General features: G+C 33.8%; 2 protein-coding genes and 1 pseudogene across 3 annotated transcripts; 1 reads left to right on the top strand and 2 right to left on the bottom strand.

Annotated features, from left to right (window-relative positions):
* Positions 1 to 3,337: 3,337 nt before the first annotated feature.
* LOC107634819 (putative transmembrane ascorbate ferrireductase 3) lies at positions 3,338 to 4,384 on the bottom strand. The gene is made up of 3 exons (XM_016338232.3): positions 4,187 to 4,384; positions 4,061 to 4,109; positions 3,338 to 3,977 (listed from the first exon to the last, which is right to left on the bottom strand). The coding sequence occupies exons 1-3, from the start codon at positions 4,316 to 4,318 to the stop codon at positions 3,520 to 3,522; spliced, it is 639 nt and encodes a 212-aa protein (XP_016193718.1). The 5' UTR covers positions 4,319 to 4,384; the 3' UTR covers positions 3,338 to 3,519.
* Positions 4,385 to 11,778: 7,394 nt separating this feature from the next.
* LOC148572721 (uncharacterized) lies at positions 11,779 to 13,919 on the bottom strand (annotated as a pseudogene).
* A 1,328-nt stretch (positions 13,920 to 15,247) lies between these two features.
* On the top strand, positions 15,248 to 18,523 carry ABCI14 (trigalactosyldiacylglycerol 1). 2 transcript variants are annotated; one of them, XM_016335715.2, is made up of 3 exons: positions 15,248 to 15,718; positions 17,066 to 17,212; positions 17,325 to 18,523. In XM_016335715.2, exons 2-3 carry the CDS (start codon positions 17,169 to 17,171, stop codon positions 18,343 to 18,345), a joined length of 1,065 nt encoding a protein of 354 aa, XP_016191201.1. In that variant the 5' UTR covers positions 15,248 to 15,718; positions 17,066 to 17,168; the 3' UTR covers positions 18,346 to 18,523. The 2 variants fall into 2 exon arrangements, with proteins under 2 accessions (XP_016191201.1, XP_088362950.1); XM_088506824.1 differs by having other exon boundaries at positions 15,268 to 15,718; positions 17,135 to 17,212.
* Positions 18,524 to 20,141: the final 1,618 nt, after the last annotated feature.

Below are 20,141 nucleotides of genomic sequence, written 5' to 3'. Positions count from 1 at the left end.
GCCAGATAATTCTTCTAATATATTATCCTGTTCCTAATGTTTTTATCTTATTTAAATCATTTTAATATTGTCCTACTAAATTCTGTTAACAGATTATTAACCGCATATAATATTGAGACGATTTTAAAAATGTTAAGAATAAACTTATGTTATCCCAAACGTTATTAACAAAAACTATATTTTATTCTAACAAAAATTTCGTTATCTTTTTATTTGCCAATGATCACTAACACTAAGCTAGTTGTGTCATGGTGATTCTCAACCCTCTCCAAGTGTTTGGAATTGGTGAGAAAAAATTAGAGCTAAAAGAAAGAATAAGACTTAAATTAATTTATAGGTCAATTACATATTTAAAAGTCACTAAAAAATAGAATAATTTTATTCTTATTTGACATTTTTTTTCAAGTTGTGAACGCATCATGACTGAATTTAGTGTGTATGCTGTTAGTAGCAGTGGCGGCAGCAGCTAGCATTGCTTATGGTGATTGGAGCTACAAATAGAATCAGAATATGGAGGAAGGAAAAAGTAAGCAAGGAAGGGATGATATTGTTACAGGTGTATTGAGAAATCAGGAAGTGGGAGTAGGCATCCAAATCCAAATAATGTAACTGTATTGTATGCGAAGAATGCAAAATTAAAAATATTATTTGTATATTAAAATTAATTATTAATATATATTTATATTTTAATATATATTTTATAATAATAATTAATTTTAGTGTATTCATAATGTAATCGAGGCCAAATATATGAAATCGAGAAGTTGGTGAGTTGAGATTTCCGCAGAATGTGAATGAGTTTGCTTTCAATGTAAAAATAATCGGTGGGGACCACTTTCTAGGTAATGGAATTGGAAGTGGGGCAGGGGCAGTTCCACCAACAAAAGAAAAGAATATATTATAAGCCCAATTAAAAATAAAAAAAATCCACATAGTTTTGTTTATTTGACGAATTTAACTATTATGTATCTGACTTATTATCTTATCAGATTATTTGTATTTTGTATATAAAAAAAATTATTTGTATTTTAAAAAAAAAATTATATGATAATAAATTAATTCAAACATTTTATTAATTTGATAATACATAATTAAATGTTCTTATCAAATAATACTGCTGTATCTACAAATTAAATCTGTTTTAGAAAAAGAAAAAAATTCTCTTTGAAGAAGTTTTTTTTTTTTTTTTTGGTGAACCTCTTTGAGGAAGATTTTGATTCGGCTAAACATATTATGTGTGAATTGTAACGATCATGCTTGGGCCGTGTTTGGTGTGGGTTTTTTTCTTCAGAATTGCCCTCAGGACTCCTTTGTTAGGCCATACCCTTAAGCTCACAAAATATAAAAAAGTAATGGAAAAAATGCGGAGCTTTGGGGCATTTTTTATGGCCTCAAAGTGGCGTACGAGGTAGGCATGAGGAGAATGGTGATATTAGTGCATTCCTTGGAAGTTAATGAGATCACAAAAAGTCAGCAAGAGTCCCAAATTCATGATACTCTCCTAAGAGACATTGTAGAACTTAAGAAGAGGCCCTGGCCTCTAAAATTCCAGCATACGTTAAAAGAAGATAATTCTTGTACAGATTGGATAGCTAAATAAAGCCTTAAGAGCCAACATGGGATGCAGTTTTCAGTAGGGGTGTGTATGGTTCCACCCGATCCGAAGATTCGATCCGGTTCTAAATATTTTAGGGACTAATTTGGTGTGATTTTATTGGGTCTAAAGTCAGGTAAGGGATTCAAAAATAGACCCGATCATTATTTCAGGTCGGGTCTGAGATATAGTTCGGGTCACCCGAATCCGGCTCGATGGTCCGGTCATCATACACAATTAATATTTTGTATTATTAGTGATAGATGATGGCTATTCTTATGTAGAATTTAAGTATTGTAAACCTTAATATTTTGTGTTATTAGTCATTATAAGACTATAAGTTAATGTTTTATGTTTAAAATACATAAGACTTTAGACTAATACATAATATTGTGTTATTTATATTGATTTAAATATTTGGTGTTATTAGACAATATTAGTATTGATTATGGTTATTCTTTAATTTTAGAGAATGGTTGGTTTTTGTTATATTTTTCTAAGTAAATTTTACCATGTCAAATAATGGTTGGAGTCTTGAAAATTTGGATTTTTTTACATGCTAGCTTACAAGAAGATATCAAAGTAATGTAATGTTAATGACTCGGTTTTCATCCGATTTTATCCGGTATAATCATGGCCCGAAAGTGTTTAGGTTTCATCAGATTTAAAGCCAGATTCAAGTTTAACAAATAAGCCTAATATATATTTCGGGGTGAATTTGGATCACATCCAACCCAGTTTCACCCGACCCATGACACCCTTAATTTTCAGACACTCCATGGCTATTTTTCTTTTTTGGTATCTTTCAATCTTTCAGACTCTCCACCGTTACGAATTAAAACTTTATTTAAAGATTTGTCATTAGTCAATAAATTGTTACATATATAAAATAAAATTTAAATTTTTAATACTTACTTAAATAAATTAATAAATTAACCACTAGAGTAACTTAATTTCTTTCCTAATAGATTATCTCACTGACTGTAGCAAGGTCAAATGGAATATAACTCCCATAAGTTAGTTTTCGTTTTTGGACTTAGGCCTGTTAGTTTACCCAAAAAAAAATCTAACTATAAGGGAGTAAAAGTCACGTATAATGGTGTACAAAAAAAAAATACATATAATTCAAATTACAAATTTAATCATGATTATCTTTTATTTTATCCTTTTACAGTTTTTCTTACTTTAGAGGATTTTTTTTTTCTTTAAAAAAAAAGTTTTTTAAAATCACTCCATCGCGTATAGAAATACTTATTTAACATATCATAAAAGTTTTTAAACAAATTTAATTATTCTATTATGAAAATTTGGTTATTCTAATATATTATTATTTAACTAAAAAATATATTAATTAATATTTATAAATATTAATATACACAAGTATATAATGATCGTTTATTTTTTAGTGCACAAATAATTATAACATTCGTAAATTGGTTATGTTAGGTGTACAACAAAATCAGCTACTAATATAAAAGAGAAATACTCAACAAGTATCATTAAAATTTATTATTTTTTGTTATTATTTTTAACTATCAAATATTAACCTAATTTTTTTAATCTAATAATCTAATAATATACTTCTAACTTATACTTTTAAATATTGATGATTAATTCTTGACAAAAAATAATAAATTTTACTGATTTTTTAATATTTTTTAATATAAAATTTATGTTAAACTATAAAATTTTTATTAAAAATGAATTAAACAGTATATATATTCATATATAAATATAAATTAGTTAATTTTAATAACTCACTTTGGTTTATAAGTAATATTTTTGTGGGAGCAAATAGAGAGTACAACCTTGATTCTTAAAGTTTAAGAAAGGAACCTCAATCAATAGTCCAAATAAAAAACAAATGATAGAAGGCATTTCGGGTATATCCGAAAAAAGAAATGAAGAGAAAATGGAAATAAATGTCAATGGCCATAATGAGCCAAACCAACTGAGATATCGACAAAGACACCAAACAAGAGAATTGCAAGGGCGGTGAAGTTGATCAAATGAGTCTCTCTCTGGTGCGGTAATAGTTTCAACATTGCATACCTATTCATGAAACCCGTCATTGCAGCACATATTGCCATGTACAACAGTGCTCTACCGCCAGCTATGTGCCATGGAGACATTGAAACTCTTGATTCTCGAGCTCCGAACATGAACATTAGTCCACCAAGCCACTGCAAGCCGAACAAGCAGAAGGTACCAAGGCCAATCCATGAGTGGAGGCTGTATACATCAACCAAGTTGACCATATCATGGTACTTGAAGACTGCACATATACCAACAATTCCAAGTACTATAGCAATCAAATGAAGCATTGCATGAATCGTCTTTCGTGTTGTCCATTCTATTGTTACCATGTGGTGTGTCATTATCGCTGCTCACATTTAGTTACCAAAATCAGCCAAGAATCAACACAAAAGAGCAAAAGGGAGATGAGAAAGAAAGAGAGTTAGATACCTTGGCCAACAAGGAAAATGAACCCAAAGTACATCAGAAAAGGGTGAACCTGCAGGGCAGAGTTACATTAAGTATGAAATGGAATGTGATTATTAACCTTTTCACAATCTTAATAAAAACCATTACATTGAAGACGCGATCCGGATCTTCAGAATCATACTCGATCCCGCCGCGGTAATGCAGCAACCAAACAAGCAAGAGGATGAGGGCAAGGAAGCCAAACAACTGTGCTAAAGCCAAGGTACTGCTAGAACGCATCGTGTTGGAAGATGATGGAGAATTGATATTTCAGAAACAATGAGCTTTTTCATAAACAATGTTATGCTGCTGCTTCTGCTGTGGTTCAGTCTTATTATAGAGTCTTCCTTTTGATAAAGTTCATTAATCAATAAAAGAGGGAATTGCTTGATCTCTGGTTTTGGAATTTCGAAAACTTTGTGCTTTAGCTAAGCATCTTCTTCTTCTAAAGCCAATTCTAGTAACGTGTAAAGCATATTCTTCTGTCAGATCATTCCATTTTGTCTTTATGTTTATTTCATATTATTCATTGGTCGATTAGCCGTATTCTTCTAAACAATTCTGGAAAGTAAATTTTACATAGGGATTAGTAGTAGTATTGATGATGAGTTGCAGATACATTTATTGCTTCAAATTATTAATTTTTACCTTCCATCAAAGAAAAAAGTAACTCACAAAAACGATCGATTGCTTAACAACTAGAGATGTGAGAAATATGAAGGAAAGGAAAAGAGAAGGGTAGCTATGTTGGTCAAGAAAGGAATGGGGATCCGAGATACAACTTTTACCAGATTTTCAGCCCACAGTAATTGCGGTATAAGTAACTTAGGGTTTTTTTTCAGTTTCAAATTTTTATTAGCACCCCACCCTATATATATATATAAATAATTATGTTATTTATACATTAAAATCAGTCACTAATATAAAATATATATTAAAATATAAAATATATATTAAAAATAATTTAATTAATATATATTTATATACAAATATATAATAACTAATTTTTTATATAAATAACATTTTTTATATATAAAATACACAACTACATTAGTATAGTTCAAAAATTAGAGATAAATTACAATTTCTTGTATATTATCAGGTAATAAATTTAATTGTATATATATTTAGAATTTAATTTTAATACATTATCAGTATAAAATAATTTTTTTTATGAGAAAAAAGTCAAGGACTCCAAAAAAAAAAAAAAAACTAAGAGAACCTTCTTGAGAGGGAAACACTTGCAGCATCTAACATAAGAAAATTAACTATATCAGAAGGTGCAGCTTCAAGAACGTGAAGTCCAAAGGGGAGGTTATGCCTTTTCTTTGCGAGATTGTCAGAGAGTTAGTTTCACGTAAGGTATGTGACCGTTGGACATTATGAATACGTCTAGCAAGGATGCCAATGTCAGCAACAAGGGGGCGCACGGGTGTGTAGTAGGACAGCCTTTCTTAATAAAATTGATAGCTGCTAAAGAGTCAGACTTAACCATTAAATTAGTGAAGTTGTTTGCTAAGGAAATTTGAAGCCCACAGATTATCCCCCAAAGTTCGGCATGCATAATAGAGCAACTGATCAAGTTACAGGTGAAACTTTTAACAAATTGGCCAAAGTGATTACGGAACACTCCTACTCACGCAGCACTATCAGCTTGAGACAGAAAAGAACCATCGAGGTTAACTATTTTATACATGCATCGAATTACATAAAATTAATTAGAAAAAATAACTACCTTTTACATTGATTACGTGAATAGTCATAAAAAAAATAACTGTAATTCTACAACTGTATAGAATATTTTACGCTATTAGTGTATTAAAATTAAACTCATATATTTAACATATGAAATAAATTTTTTATATATTTTATTTGACAGGTATAATGTTTGAATTAAATTTTAAATAATTAAATATTATATTATTTTATCTTTCATGAAATTATAAAATTAATAATAAATACTTAAATAATTTTAAAATATATTGAATGAATGTATTAAAAAATTATTCTGATCTAAACTTTAACTATATATTAGATAAGTTAAATATACGATTATTTCATAAATAAAATGGTGTAAAATAAATTAATTATGCAATAATATATTAGAAAAAGTAAGTATATAAAATATATAGAATTTTTTAGATAAAATATAATAATATTTTGATATTTTTATCAAATATAAATTTTATTTTTAATTATATAAAATATTTTGAATTTTTTATAATAATAATTAATAGCACATGCTCGTTCATACTATTTCTACACTGTTCAACAAAAACATACTATTTTTAGTTTTTTACACTAATTATATATATATTAAGAAAAAAATATAAAATTAAACAAGTGGACATGTTATCGTATTAACTAAAAAAAACCTTAATAAATCAGGTAATAATAATAATAATAATAATAATAATAATAATAATAATAATAATAATAATAATAATAATAATAATAATAATAATAATGCGCAAACTAAAAAAAGATGAAGCGACAAAAGTATTCCTAAGAAACAACAAAAAAAAAAAAAAGTAAAGATTTAATTCGATTTTTGTCCATTTTTACGAAGAATAAGATATTTTTTTTATCTAAAAAAGGAACATTTTAGTCTTTAACTTTTTAATTTTAGGACAATACGATTTTTTCTGTTAAAAAATTTATTAAATAGTAACGAAAATTGATTTTGTAGGAGTTTTATTTGTAATTTGTGAGAATTTTAAACCCTCATAAAGTTATGACTACTACTACTTCGGTACCACTACCTTTTTCATCTTCATCATTATCACTTCTACTTCTACTATTTGTATTGTGTAATCATACTTTATCATCATTATTATCTCTTCTACTATCATCATCACCAATATGTTATCATCTTTCATTTCTTATTCGATGCTATTTTTTCCTTTAAAAAGTCTTCATACTGCAATTATTTTTTCTAGCGACATCATTTCAAACAATGGTCTTTCTCCACGTAAACACCACTGGTAAAGAAATTTTTCAAAAATAATTTTATTAATAGTTTGTGAGAGTTTAAAACCCCATAAATTACAAATAAAATCCCCTACAAAATTAATTTTTGTTATTATTTAACGAATTTTGTAATAAAAGAATCGTATTGTTCTAAAATAAAAAATTGAGGGTCGAAGTGTGCCTTTTTTTGGACAGAAGATGCCTTGTCTTTTGTGAAAATGGACAAAGACTGGACTGAGTGTTTACTCCTAAAAAAAGATAAAAAAACACACTGACTACATATAATGAAGAACAATGTTAGGGACAGGCAGGGGTTAAGCGTCAAACAAGGCAGACTAGCAACGACGACCTAGCCAGTTTGATCGGGCTTCTAACGAGGAGCAACTGGCTGATCATATTAAGGTATGTATTTTTTTTTTTTTTTGTACGAAAGGAGATTGGTTCTATTGTGTTTTGTTATTTTTGCAAGGTTTTTTCTGTCTCACAAAGAGAAATTTTTTGATCAATTTTGTAGTTTTGAATATGATTCTTTGAAATTGAACTATCAAACCAATTCAACCTAGCTCGGTTTAATTGGATAAAAGGAACCCAATGAATTGAATAAACTATTTTAAGATCGGAATCAGTTGATGCTTTGGTTTAAATTAAGAGTTCAATTTTGATGTTTTACACAGTGTACAATCACAACCGTTCTTTTAGATGATCATTCATGCTGTTAATATAAAAGGTAATTATTTTTGTTAATGTGACATTGTGTGATTGGATGTACGTATAAAACGGTTTTACTTAGTGCATCAAAATTAAATAAAAGATAGACAAAAATACGCATAAATTTTCACACGGTGGACAAATATACACTCTATTTTTTAATGGGTTATGGGCATACACCAATATCAAGTTCGTTAGTCATTTCTACTATTTTGTTGCCTGAGGAATTTTTCGTATAGTTGTTGCCTCCAGATGACACCTTATTTGCCATGATGACATTGTGCATTATGTGACGTGGCCCTTTTGATGACGCAATGAAAAATAATTGTCAAATTATTGAATTTGTTAAATTAAAATAAAAAAATTTACAAGTTACAACGTCTTTTCATTTTCTTCCCGTCCCACTCAACTTCGAACAGAGTCCTAGTAGAGTAGAGAGTGAACAAGAAATCCTTCATTCTCTTCCTTCGTGATCTTCGTTCTATGAGATTAAAAGGAAATCATCTCTCTAAACCTTCTTCGCGGCTCTCATAATAGGGATTGTAAACCCTAAAGTATCAAAATGTCACAATCTCAACGAAGGAAGAACATACCTCATGTTTGTGTGAGTGGTTGTGGTGCTCCTCTTCTGCGCTGAAGGATAGAAAGAAGAAATTTGACTACAACAACGACAAGTGTCTGCATGGACTTAATGCAGTGGTGCTTGGGTCTGTAACAGAGTGAACCCAAAAAGATTATTTTTTCATTGTCCGTTATAGGAGGTATGTGATTTCTTGTTATGTTTATGATGATAAATGCTATGCATCTTATATGAAAAAGGCTGAAATTGTCCTTGGATTCATGAATGTAGAAGGTTGAATTAAGGTGTGATTATTTCATTTGGTTTGATGAAGTTGTTGATGTTAAAAAAAAGGGATTCAGGAGCAGAGTGAAAAAAGCAAATGAAAATCTGTAGAGAAAGTAAATGGAAAGTGAAAGAAGAGATGAAGAAGATGTAGCAGACAATTGATGGAATTAATGAAGAATTGAAGAGTATTAAAAATTAGATTCAGTGTGTATGAAGTTGAGAGGAAAAGAAAGAGAATGAAGAGACGTTGTAATTTGTAATTTTTTTTATTTTTTATTCTAATTTAACAAATTTAAAAATTTGACAATTATTTTTTACTGTGTCATTAAAAAAGTTACGTCACATAATGTACAGTGCTATAATGGCAAATAAGGTGTCATCTGGTAACAACTACGTCCGAAAAAGTTACTCTGGTAATAAAAAGGTAACAATGATCAATGAATTTGATATCGGTGTGTACATATGACTTATTAAAAAATAGAGTATATATCTGTTCATTATGTGAAAATTTATGTGTACTTTTATCCATTTTTCTAAATTGAATTATTAAATTAAATTATTAAACCCTGGCTAATTGGTTGAATAAAAAAATCACCTGGCAAAAAATCTATAAAAAAATTGGTCGAAGTGGCAATTACTGATGAACTGGGAGTAAAGTACTAACCCGGTCCCTATCCATTTTTTTGAATGACAACGCGACCCTTAACAAAAAACGCAATCCATTTCGGTCCCTGACCTCTGTGCTCCATCTGCCAACGTGGTCCTTCTGTCACTTTCACGGCGAAAACTCAACGGAAATTGCTAATGTGTGTAGGCGAGTGGATGACATGGATGGCTTGGGTGGTTACGTGGAAGATGGAAGCCCACGTGGCTAGGTGAAATGGACAAGGTCCTTTCTGTCCTCGTCCACAACACAAAAACACCATCGTTTTGAGGTTTCCAGGCGTCTTTATTAGACGAGTCTGGTCGTCTATCTCCCCTGTTTCGTGTATGGAACCGATACCACCATGAGCAATAGCAGAGATCGTGGGAGTGGAAGAGATGTGTCGAACGATGAGGGTAGGAGTATTTCTGTGAGTTCCGTTGGCAGTGCTGGAGCGAGGAAGAAGAAAAGATTCGTTGCCCCGAAATGTAATTATGGGATTCATGCAATTCTATTCATGTCGTCAACACAGTCGAACCCTAATATGCTATTCTTTGGATGCCCAAATTTCAAGGTATGAAATAATTAGTTATGTTCATATTCCTACCAAGATCTGTAGCAAGCATCTCTTCATTGCAATACTAGTTTTTCCTTTTTTTACTCTGCAGACTGCAGAATCTCATTGCAAATATTTTCTATGGCTGGATAAATATGTTTCACTATTTGAAGAGGAGCAAATAAAGGATGACAATCTTTATGGTCGGAATCCAAAGCAAAATCATTTGTTGGATGCAGTCGTTTCAATGGAGGAGAAAGTGACTAAGCTAGAGGACAGAGTTTCTGGGTTAGAGTTGCAGATGAAAAATTCTAGGCACGTTAAGTGTAATAGGGGTTTTAGTTATTCATTGATGGCTGTTGTGTTTGTATTTGGAGTTGTATTTGCAAATTATCTCCGTTAAACTGGATAGCAGATAGTAAGTCTATGATGTTATTTTTTATTTGGAACTGTCTGTTGCTGAAATAGTTGTATCACTTAATAGTGTAAATCCGAATTTATTAAATGAAATAGTTGTATTTGTTGTTTGGAAAAGATTGACTGTGTCAAAAAATAGAATGTGTTATACTCGAATTCTTTCATTCCATGAAAAGCAATTCAATAATAACTAACAATAATATGTAACATTAACAACTTCATATAGTAACCAAATGTCAACATCTTGTGCACAAGGTGACTCTAAAAGTGGGCAACATATAGCCCTATACCAACATAAGCAACACAAAGATAAATAGAGTATTATAAATCCTTAATTCACACAGGCTATCAAAACAGAAAGCAAAAGACTGTTTGTTGTGCCTGTATGTAAACTAATTTATCAAAAAGACAGCATCTACTTGTTAGAATATAAACCTTCTAGTTCTTCCTAAGAGGCCTAAATCCAGGAGTGGCAATGAACTTGAATAGTCTTGATGCATTCCTGGAAGTTGCTGCGGTCATTGTCTCAGCACTAAGTCCATGTTGTGTGCTAGTAAGAGTGGGAGGCCTGAAGTGAGGTCCAATGATTGGAGGACTCTGATTCACCATAGAAACTTGAACAAAGGTGGAGGAAATTGGTGGCCTAACAATTGATTGCTTCATCCTTTGTGTAGGTGGGTTATTCAAGTTGGGGGTCTCAGATGCTCCCTGTAAACCAACAGTATTGCATTATGTGAAACAAAAGATAAGATTAAGACATTTCTATTTATAATGCAATTGTGAATTATGTCACTTATAACCTCTAGTTGGGGAGCAGACTGTGAAAAAGGAATTTTATCTCCTTGTCCCACTGTTGTACCTTCTTTTGGTGTTGATTTAGGTAGCTTTTTTTTTTTTTTTTTTTGCCTTTATCTACATTCATAAATAGTATACATCTCAATCTATAGTCAACAATAAAACTCATGAACATATTTAAACTAAGTAACCCTACAAACTACTTACCACAGGATCTAGAGAAGTTCCTTCAACACTAGCATTCAGATTGTTTTCCTCACCAACATGGTTCTGTGTGGGTTATTATACAGAGATGGCAATTAAATGCTTCATCAATTTTTACAATGACAATTAAAACCCTGACCAATCTATCATGTGACACTTAAATCATTAACCATTATGATTATATGACAATTCGAACCCTAAAGAAGCCATACCTGTGTGGTACTAGCAGAGTCCACTGCTAGAGCAGACTTCTTTAAAGCCCTCCTTTCTTTCTTGGTCATAGGCTTTCAATTAGGACCTTTGGGTGGATTGGAGCATGTTTTGTAGTAATGACCTGTTTGGCCACACTTGTTACAAGTCACCTCGAATTTCTTCTTGGCCTTGTGGGAATGCATCTCCGTCTCCACATAATCGACTTTTCTCTTCATTTTTGGATGATGAGCAGCTTTCTTAATTGGGGGAGGTAGTGACTGTAGTGAATTAGTTGGAGTCCAGTATTCTTCACTGTTAACTGGACTAATGCAGTGTGAGTAGGCTGATCTGATAGCATCCATTGTGAGTCATTTATGCACAAAGTCCTCTGGCTTCAACCCCATCTTAGCCATGGCTGCAACTGCATATTTGCAAGGCATGCCTGCACACAAATTATGTAAAAAAAATATCAAGTATTTAAAGACTTTACATGTACTAAATAGACCATCCATATAAGAAGATGAATTGTATACTAGTTAGCAGCCACACATTGCAGGTACATATCCTGCTTTGTAAGTTTACTCCAACCTTGTGCCGTTGCATATGAACTTCAAACAGTACACTATCAGAATCACCATCTCAGATTGCGCTCCACTTGGTACTCTTGGGCTTGATAAACTGATCAAGTCTCTTCTGCTGTATAGGGGCCAAGATACCAGTGTGGTTCTCCAATCTCTTCTTGTGCATAGCCCTTTTTCTCATGATGTAACACCTCAAGTCTTCACACATTGACAAATTTGGCTTCTTCTTGTATTCAACAATCTTGGCATTCCACACCTCACACATATTGTTCGTTATGTTGTCAACCTTGAGCCCATGGCTGAAATAGGCCTTGCACCACACACCCGAGTCAAACCTCTGCAAATACTCCCAAGCTCCCTCATTCAGTTTCTTTAATTTCTCCATGGCACTGCTGAATTCTTGAAATGTTATACAACGAGAGCACTCCCATACCATCTGCTTTGTTTGTTTATCCTTCAAATGTTTTATAAAGTTCTTCCAAATATGAAGAACGCAGTTTTGGTGATGGGCAGTAGAGTTCACTTCCTTCATTGCCAGCTCCAAACCCTATGACAGATTCGTAAACAATAGCATTGTGTTTAATTAAATAAAAAGTAAACTCAACTTCTAGCTACAAACACCACAAAAATTATGTAACATTTGATAGAATATGTAATTAAGTTAAAATAAGAAAGTGTAGTTCTAAACTGAAGAAACTTACTTTTTGTTGGTCAGAAATAAAGTTCCACCCATGTTGTGGAACTTCACCCAAGTCTTCTTTCAAGAATGTTAAAAACCACTTCCATGTGTCCTTGCATTCATTCAGGACCACTGCATATGCAATGACATAGAAGTGGTTATTTGCGCCTTGTCCTACCACACTTAGAAGCTGCCCACCGTAACGGCCCTTCAAGAAGCAGCCATCCAACTCTATTAGTGGCCTACATCCCTCCTTAAACCCCTTCTTGCAGGCATCCAAACTAATTTATAACCTATCAAATAGTGGTAGGGATTCAGGTTGAAAATTACTTCCATCAAGGCAGTTGATCCTGGGTTACTTCTATGCAATTTCATAAGGTAATCACGTATCTTTCCATACTATGTCTTTTCACTCCCAATGACAACCTCTCTCGCAACCTTCAATGCTCTATCTACCATTTTGGGATTGATTTCACATTGCATTCATCTATCATGTAATTCCTGGCTACACTTAGCTTCAGGTCAGGCTATGTGAAGGGTTCTTAACTAACTTATCAGTCACCCATGCTCTGCCAGCCAAGCTGCTACCAAAATTTCGTCTACAATTGTGTTCATTATAAAGAGTCTTGATCTGAAAGCAACCTTTTGAACGGTTCCAAGAAGTAAAAAATTAGCCAAAGACATTCTTCACCTGCACAAGTTGCCCTCACCCTCAACTTCTCATTCTTAATGTGTAAAACATCTTTACCTTCGTGCACAAAATAATCTTTCAGGGCTTTCTTGAATGATTCCATAGTGGGGAACAAATGTCCAACCTTAAATTGGACCTCACCATATTCAGTGTCCTCATCAAAAGTGTCATAGGCTGTTTTACCCTCATCTCCAGATGAAACTGAATTGTTGAACACCTCACTTTCATACTCATAAGGTTTCTCATATTCACTATCCAGCTCTGCTGCAGCTGCGTCTGGTACATGATCTTCAGCTCCATCAGCAGCATTTGTTGCATCCCCTCCAGCAGACCCATTTTCTCTAGAGCTTCTTGGGCCTCTAAGCTCTGGCCTATGTCCGCTGTTCTCCCTCTATATACCTTGCTTACCAAGCCCCTCCTTTAGCACATGTTTTCTCCTAGCACTAGAGTATTTTCTACTAGCCCTTTTCTTAGCTGTTTTAGGGGACATCTATCCTCTGCTGACTTAGGCCCTTTCTTCTTAGCCACACCAGTTTTATTTCTTCCTTTAGGTGACATCCTCTCCTTAACTCAAGTCTTCTGCTTGTTCTTCTTCTTATTCAAACTGTCATCAGACTCATAACCAAGAGGAGGCGGCTTATAAGCCTCATTCTCAGCGCTTTCGTATCCATCATTCGAGGAAGATGATGATGACGACTTAAGGGAAATGCCGTCACTGGAAATCACAACTTCCGCCCCAACCCCATCACCAACTACCTCTGGCAAGTCCACAGGATGATCAAAGTATATATAAAATTCATCTGTCTCCTTGTTCTTATTAATACCCTCCCTCAGTTCATTAATTTCTTTATCCCCGTGAATGGCATGAAGTTCAGATTCCATATCAGAGGCAGTCATATCACACCAGTACATTGCCTTAAACTCCATGTAACCTAACTCTTTAAATAAAGCAACCAAATCAAAGTAATTAATCAGGTCAACATCCATTGGTAGTCACCTATGAACTTTTTCATGCATGTAGCTAAGAATTCCTTCACTGTCCTTCTTGAAATTCCCACATGGTGAAACACATGGATTATCAGACATTCAGACATCTGAAAAAGTGCAAAAAAATTTGTTAACTCCTAATTAAAAAATTTAAACATGCAACACAGTTTCTTCAATCTTACATCAATCTAAACAGCCAATCCTAATAATCTGTTTCAACTTTCAATAATTTTTTAACACATCTTTACACTTTCATCTTATTTAAATACATAAATCTCCAAAGATATGACAACAGAAACAATATTTTAACCTCTCTCTACCCCCACCACAGCTGAATGCAAACAACAATTGTAGAATGAGGACCACACACAAGCAAAATAGTGAAAGGGACAGTAATGACACCAACCTCAGCAATCAGTGCTGTGTGCCGAACCATCCAAGTTCCTTCAACAGCGCCGTCTAACAACCGTCTACGTCTCCGTCAGAAGTTTCGTCAGCAACCTTGTCACCAAGCTTTTCACCACTCACCCCTGCCTTGATGGAAAAGAGAGTTGTCTGCTAGGGTTTAGAATGTAATTGTGTTAGAGGGTCAAGGGTCTTTGGGGGATAATATATAAGGCGCGAAACCAAACGACGCCTGAAAACCTCAAAACGATGGCTTTTTTGTGTTGTGGACGAGGACAGAAAGGACCTTGTCCATTTCACCTAGCCACGTGAGTTTCCATCTTCTACCTAACCATCCAAACTATCTATGTCATCCACTCGTCTACACACATTAGCAATTTTCGTCGAGTTTTTGTCATAAAAGTAACAGAAAAACTGTGTTGGCAGACGGAATACAGGATCAGAAACCAAAATGAATGGCGTTTTTTGTTAAGATTTATGGTTTTCAATTAAAAGAAAAAAAATTTTCAGAACCACCCTCTTTTTCTCTTCCCCCTCTCTAAACAAACGATGAAACGAAACCCTACGCAAACCCTATCAGAAGCTCAGAGTTGCAGCCACATTCAAACTTCGGAAGGCCACCACTATCGCCGCCGGCGGTGACAGCCAGCGGTTACCGTCGTCGCTTCTCGAAGGTCTGCTCGGATCTCTTCTCTTGGATCCGCTTCTCCTCGACGTCGCTAAAAGGTCGATTTGGAGCTGTTGGCGTCGCCGTCTCTGTCCTCGCGTCAAGCCAGTCTCCGTCGCCGTCGTCGTCGTCGTCGCCCTGAACTCGTCGTCTCTATCTTCGTCGTGAAGCCTGTCTTCGAGCCCCCTCTCTCTCTCCCGCTCTCTCTCTCTCTCTGTGTCCGAGCTCACTTCACTTCCTCCCTCGCTGTCACTTCCGTTCCTCCATCGCCGTCACTTCCGTTCCTCCCTCGCCGCCGGTAAGCACAGCTGCTTCAGTTTATGTTTGTTAATTTTATGAATTCTGAGTTGCTGTTTTTCTTTTCTTTTTTTTTAATTTTTGCTTATTTTGTTAAATTTTGAGGGATGATAGTTGATGGTGTTTTGTTAAATTTTCTGAAATAATTTTGTTATTCTGAGTTGCTGTTTTTCTGAAATAATTTTGTGTTCTGAGTTGGGATTGTTGCTGATGTGATTCTGAATTTAGTTTGGATTCTTTGCTTAGTTTATCTGTTTTTGGATTTTCTGGCTTTGGATGCTGAGAAGTTTTTGGATTCTGAGTTTTTGGTGAAAACTTGATTAGTATTGAGGATGCAAATGTAGAATAAGATTCAGTTCAAGAAAGAGTGAAAGAAGAGTAGTTAGACTCTTGATTAGTTAGTTATTCTGTTTCAGGTCAATAGCTTCCATATATATAGTGCAGACTTTGTATTTGGAAGTGTGATTCAGTTTTTAGTTCAAACTAATATGATTCGTGTGTATTGATTCTCAATAATTCTGTTCTCAATTTTAAGTCTTTGAATTCATTTCTTTGTTTCTTATATCACAAGAATTCCTCTCTTCTTTCTTCTGCTCATCACCATTCTGTTCTGATTATCTTGGAGTGCTTATCTTGATTGTCAAGCAATTGAGCTTGATCTTCTACAACTAGAAGTCTTTGTTAAATTTTTTGTGATTCTGAATTCTTTGTTGCTGATGGTTTGAGTTCTTGTGTAAGTTTGTTTTTTCCATTGTTGCCGAGTGATTATTAGTAGTTATTGTTGAATTTTTTTTATTCTACATTTTTGTTGCTGATGTGATGAGTATTGTTGCCGATTACTTGATTAGAACTTAGAAGTTAATAAGAAATTTTTTATTTTGTGAATTATTAGTGATAAAATATGACCAAGTTATTATGTAAAATGGTAAAACTTTGAATTTTATTAGTTTAAGAAACATTGAATTTGAATATTTCAAATTGTATATTGAATTTTTAATGATTTTATTGTATATTTGATTAAACCGGTTCAATTACGGTTCGACCTTGGTTGGACCATTGAACTTGTCACTTGACCAATTTGGTTCTAGCAAATAAACTAAAGTCTACATAGGCGCCAGTTTTGTTCTTCATATGTTCAATCTATGCTCCACTGGTTAAGATGGAAAAGATGTTTTATTAATTAAATCTCGGCTCTCAAGTCTCTCTACATATTAAATAGGAAATACCTTCAAGCTGCCATAATCCATCCTCCTGATGGCAGACAGATTTACAATCTTGCTGATGCATTATTATTGTCCATTGAATCTTATTATAAGTTCTCATCAAGATCTTAAACTGTGTGATACAGATCTTAGAGCTTTCACACTATCATTGGGGCTTAATTTGTTTCTCTGATGTATGATTGGATTAACCTCAGATTCAAACGGTGTTTGTAACTCAAGGATCTCACCATGCAAGCAGCAACTTACGGTTCTGTATTCTGTTTCTCTCACAGGTTCGAACTTACTCTTATTCCCTGGTTTTATGCAGCTTGAAACAGTGTCTGCTTAGTGCTTTGTGCAAATTATGTTAGATTGATTCTAAAATAGTATATAATTGTATAACAGAAACTTAAGAATAAATGCACAGACAAGTTTGGTGAAATTACATGCACTACATCCCTCTCAGCTTGATCGGAAGTTTGAACTAAATTTGGGACCTCATATTCATAACTTTCCCATTAATAGAAAACCAAGCAGATTGTATGTGCTTCCGAACACAAATGATGGCCACCCTTCTGCTTCTACTGTAGATGATGGAATGAACACAAACCATGCTCCTAGTGGCACGTCCCCAACGTTTCTCAGCAATTGGTCACCTCCAAGGTACCTGTGGAGGGGCTTGTCAGTTTTAATCTTGGCAGGACAGGTAATAATGAAGACTTTAAAGGGAAAGGTTCATTGGAGGAATACTCTTCAACAATTGGAGAGAGTTGGTCCAAGATCAGTTGGGGTATGTCTCTTAACTGCGGCATTTGTCGGCATGGCCTTCACAATTCAATTTGTTAGAGAGTTCACTAGGTTAGGATTGAATAGATCCGTGGGTGGAGTTTTGGCTCTGGCTTTCTCAAGGGAGCTAAGTCCTGTGGTTACATCAATTGTGGTTGCTGGACGCATTGGAAGTGCGTTTGCAGCAGAGTTAGGAACAATGCAGGTTTCTGAGCAAACTGATACATTGAGAGTTCTTGGTTCAGACCCTGTTGATTATCTTGTAACACCAAGAGTGATAGCCACTTGTGTTGCCCTACCCTTCTTGACTTTATTGTGTTTTACAATAGGGATGGCATCTAGTGCCCTCCTTGCTGATAGTGTTTATGGTGTGAGCATTAACATAATTTTGGATTCGGCTCAGCGAGCTCTTAGACCATGGGATATTATTAGTGCAATGATCAAGTCTCAGGTTTTCGGCTCTATCATATCTATAGTGAGCTGCGCATGGGGAGTCACGACTTTAGGAGGCGCTAAAGGTGTTGGAGAATCAACAACTTCAGCTGTAGTTATCTCTCTGGTTGGGATCTTTGTTGCTGATTTCGCTCTTTCTTATTGTTTCTTTCAAGGAGCTGGAGATCAGCTGAAGAATTGCATTTAAACAATTAATGGTATGTCTGCAGATTTGCTCATATGTAAAATGTGAATAGCCTATTTGCTTGATATGCTAGCATGCTCTGATCAATGTCTTTTCTTTGAGAGCTGCAATAAAATATCTGTACAATTGTATCAGTTATTCAGTTGCATAAGTTATCATGTTCTTTTCTTTAGCCGCCAAAGATCATTTTAACAACTCCCATGTCTGTTTCTGCTCCATGCATGGACTTGACCTTCCATTATTGCTTAGAAAATGAGAGTGGATTTCTGGATTTGTTGCTTTAGGGTGTGTGTGGTTGGGGGAATTATAAATAATCCTTAGGAATTTTAAAATGGAAATATCATATTCCCATGTTTGGTTTAAAGTTTGAAAAACTATTTCCAAACAGTTTGATTCTAAAGAATCAAAATACCATTATTTCAATTCTTACCTTCCTCTGGATATATTTGATTTGATTCCCATATGGGAATGAAATCCGCGTAACAAAATAATATTTGAACCACACACACTCTTATAAATAAATCCCAGTGGCAATACTTTTTTCAGGGAGTAAGGAGCTCATGGAAGGTTTTCAATGGCCCTTTGATACATGGGCTGGTACTTGTGAAGCCCAATTACTGTTTAGTCCGTTTTAGATTGCTCAAAAACCCCCGGACTAAAAAAAGGGAAAAAGATTGCTCCCAAAACCAAAAAGGTAAAAGTGCCTATATTGTTTTTTGTCCAAAACTTCAAATATATATATATACACACACACAATACATACCCTGAACCCTAAGATCATTCGATTGGTAAAAACTGAAGAGCAACTAAATAAGGCCAAAATTTTAAGGCAAAAGAAGGGCCAAAATTTGCTATTCCCCTTTGATTATGAACCATAGATAGTAATACAAATATACAATAGTCAAAAGCTGAGTTTGATTATTTTGCAACCAAGACAAAATCTATTTTAGTATTTTACATTGTTTTCTAATTCTCTAAGCTTTTTAATTTTTTTAAAATAAATATATTTACCCAATAAATTTTAAAATGTAAAGTCGTGTAAAGTTTAATTTCAACCGCAAGATAGAGACAAAAATAGTGATGGGATTCCCAAATTGAGAATGCATATAACTAACATCAGCAGCAATTAGTTTGAGTTCTTAAGTCCCTGGTAATTATCACTAGATTCTTTTAAAATAATTTTTTATGTGCATGATATTGCCAAATAAAAACATAGGGTGCTTATGATTTATATTTTATACAATACTCAGATCGAGACATTTGCTTCAATCACCTTACTTCTGTATTACTCCTAAGTAATTATCTGCAGGCTTGGCGCCATATTCTATTGGCCATCTAGTTGTCTAAGTGGCATAGAAATCTGTTTCTAGGTTAACTCATGTTTATTTTTGGATATCAATGTAAGGGGTTTTACATAAACTTGCGATGCACGTTTATGTAGTCATATTTAATATGGATACACTGCATATTCTTTTGGAAATTCATAAGCGTTTACAATATAAAACTAAGAGTTTCCATTCCCAATATTGTGCGAAATGTAAAAGCATAGCATGTGAGCAACAACCGTTTAACTACCACATATCTTGAAGCTATAAATGGCAAATTAAAATATGATAGTGATATGTATATGTGCATGTAATTAGTGAACATCCATTTAAGGCATAATATATGTGAGACTGTGCGCGAATTAATTAGAATTGGAGGATAAGAAAGGTGGGTGATAGATTTATATAGCGAATGAGAGTTGTAGACCCCAGAAACCACATAGTAGAGAATACATATATAGTACGTCACAAATC

The sequence above is a fragment of the Arachis ipaensis genome, chromosome B3, assembly GCF_059453495.1.
Source record: "Arachis ipaensis isolate K30076 ecotype BB chromosome B3, ASM5945349v1, whole genome shotgun sequence".
NCBI lineage: Eukaryota > Viridiplantae > Streptophyta > Magnoliopsida > Fabales > Fabaceae > Arachis > Arachis ipaensis.
Note: the sequence above shows the minus strand (reverse complement) of the source record. Positions and strands in the feature narration are given on the sequence as shown.